This window comes from Berghia stephanieae, chromosome 2 (assembly GCF_034508935.2).
Source record: "Berghia stephanieae isolate SIO BIC M18660-M18661 chromosome 2, UCSD_Bste_1.3, whole genome shotgun sequence".
In the NCBI taxonomy this organism is placed as follows: domain Eukaryota; kingdom Metazoa; phylum Mollusca; class Gastropoda; order Nudibranchia; family Aeolidiidae; genus Berghia; species Berghia stephanieae.
The window spans coordinates 8,852,733-8,855,232 of NC_088361.1; the positions used below are offsets into that span (position 1 = coordinate 8,852,733).

A 2,500-nucleotide genomic window follows, 5' to 3' on the forward strand; every position below is an offset into this window, starting at 1 on the left:
TTAAGGTTTGTCTTCACGATCTAACAATTGCGCAGATAAGATGGTATGAAAGGAAGGTCTGGGTTCGAGTCTCGCTCGGCGCATAGTTAGGTCCTTGGAAAAAACCCTTTACTCACATTTTCTCACCGTACTCAGGTGTACAATGAGTACCTGGCCGTTAACAGGGTTGTCTCTGTCGGAAAAAAATTGTAGTATCTCCTACCAGGCGTCATGTCTCGTTCTACATGTTACGTGTTGATGTTGGTCAGGGATCCTATGTAAACGCTTTGAGCACGTTTAGTGGATATTGCGCTATATAAACACTAAAAATATCTCAATAAGTCGTGACGTCACACTTTTCTCTCTTCCGGTTTAAAACCCCTTGGAAATGTGCAAAGAGGCACCAGGAGGACTATCAATGGATAGGTTACATATTGAATCATAAGGTTGCTTAGTGGTACTAATAGTGGGCAGATTCTTAGGATTAATGGGCCTAAAAGAGCGAGGATGAGTGATCTTTATTGGCGACCAGCATTTATTTAGAAATAAAAAAAGTTGCCATCACATTCTGAAGATCAATTGCACAAGGTATGGATCCAGTGCTCCATAAGACTGGTTTTACACTTTCAATGAGATTGGAACCGGTTGTCTTTTCTTACATTACACTCTTGTTTCCGATTTATTGATATTCATTTTTACTCTCCAGACTACGACGAGTGTCGGCGTACAGGGATGTGCTCTAATGGTCGCTGTCAAAACATGATGGGAAGCTTCAAGTGTATTTGTAATGTTGGCTACAGACTGGCGGGCAATGGAGAAACCTGCATAGGTAGGTACCATCCATAAAACAAAATTCAAAATACCGGCTACAGACTGGCGGCCAATGGAGAAACCTGCATAGGTAGGTACCATCCATAAAACAAAATTCAAAATACCGGCTACAGACTGGCGGGCAATGGAGAAACCTGCATAGGTAGGTACCATCCATAAAACAAAATTCAAAATACCCTTGCTAAGGAACATTTCAAGTGTGTCCCACTTAAACCAGTTACCTGCCGTACTATGGAAAGACACGTATTTAAAAATTTGGCCTGAAAACAGTCCTTCAAATATCGATCGATTTAAATGAGCCTTATCTTGGGAAAAACTCTCAAACCCGGGACCTCGCGAGGACCTGGAACGGTCTTCAAAAAGACAAAATGACAAAATAATATAATATGCAGCAGCAATAGAGCGTTGTTATCGGAGATACGTTTAATCATAGACCCAAATATAAAGATAATATATCAATGAAATAGTAATATTCTTTTAGTAATAATAATCACTATCATTTTTGTCACACTACATCAATCACGACAACCACTATTACCATCACCACTATCACCACCACCATCACCACATCACTATCATCTTCTTCATCATCATCATCATAATCATCATCATCATCATCATCATCATCATCATCATAATCATCATCATCATCATCATCATCATCATCATCATCATCATCATCATCATCATCATCATAATCATCATCATTACCGTCGTCATTATTGTTGTGGATGTCATCATTGTCGTCATTATCACCCTCATCATCATTATACTTTCTAATACGTTCTTACAATACCTATTATATAATCTCCCCCTCCCACCTCCCCCCCCCTATCCTCCCCGCAAATGCCTTCTATACTCAGATATAAACGAGTGTAAAGAGAACCGGAATGCTTGTATCAACGGAATGTGCATCAACAACCAAGGAAGCTTCAGATGTGATTGCCCTAGAGGATTTAACCTGGGACCGGATGGGAGAACGTGTTTAGGTAAGAACCCAAGAAATGCACCATTACCTAATACCGACCTGCCTCCTACTACGAAAATTTCGCAAAATTACGAATTTTTGGTTCTAACTGAAGGACTAAATAAGATCTTTAATTCAATAAACATCTTGAAAACAAAGTTCTAGTGCCAGAGCTGGTATATAAAACAGTTTAAAGCACGGTTTTAACGTATTTATGACAAACTGGTAATATGCATCAAATTGAATTCAAACTTCAACAAGTCAATGCTTCATAGTAGAATGGGGGGTCCTTGGTTTTTAAACTTTAAAAAAACCAAAACTTGATGTCCTTTTTTTGATCATTTTGATCTTATACTGAAATATCTTAAACTGTCTCACCTCGATAAATAAATCGATTGATAGGTATTTAGATTGATAGATAGATAGACAGATAGATGGATAGATAGATAGACAGATGGATATATACATATGTATATATGTATTATATATATATATATATATATATATATATATATATATATATATATATATATGTGTGTGTGTGTGTGTGTGGATGGATAGATAAATGGTTAAAATGATCGATAAATAAATGTTGCTCCTGACTTTAGATAATCTATAGAGACGCTTTGAGCGCATTTTACCTTATACTCTTTTATATAAAATATCATATTTTTTCTTCCTCAGATGTTCGTCGTGGACTCTGCTATCCTCACATCAGAGGAG

The 2,500-nt window shown here is 37.3% G+C and overlaps 1 protein-coding gene across 2 annotated transcripts in view; it reads left to right on the top strand.

Annotated features, from left to right (window-relative positions):
- Positions 1 to 2,500, top strand: part of LOC144964268 (fibrillin-1-like) — a 117,552-nt gene that overhangs the window by 48,226 nt on the left and 66,826 nt on the right. For both annotated transcript variants that reach the window (XM_078898351.1, XM_078898350.1), the window contains exons 14-16: positions 686 to 808; positions 1,674 to 1,799; positions 2,462 to 2,500. The exon at positions 2,462 to 2,500 is cut by the window's right edge and continues 177 nt beyond it. In XM_078898351.1, coding sequence (XP_078754477.1) covers positions 686 to 808; positions 1,674 to 1,799; positions 2,462 to 2,500 — 288 coding nt within the window. The remainder of the gene's footprint in view (positions 1 to 685; positions 809 to 1,673; positions 1,800 to 2,461) is intronic.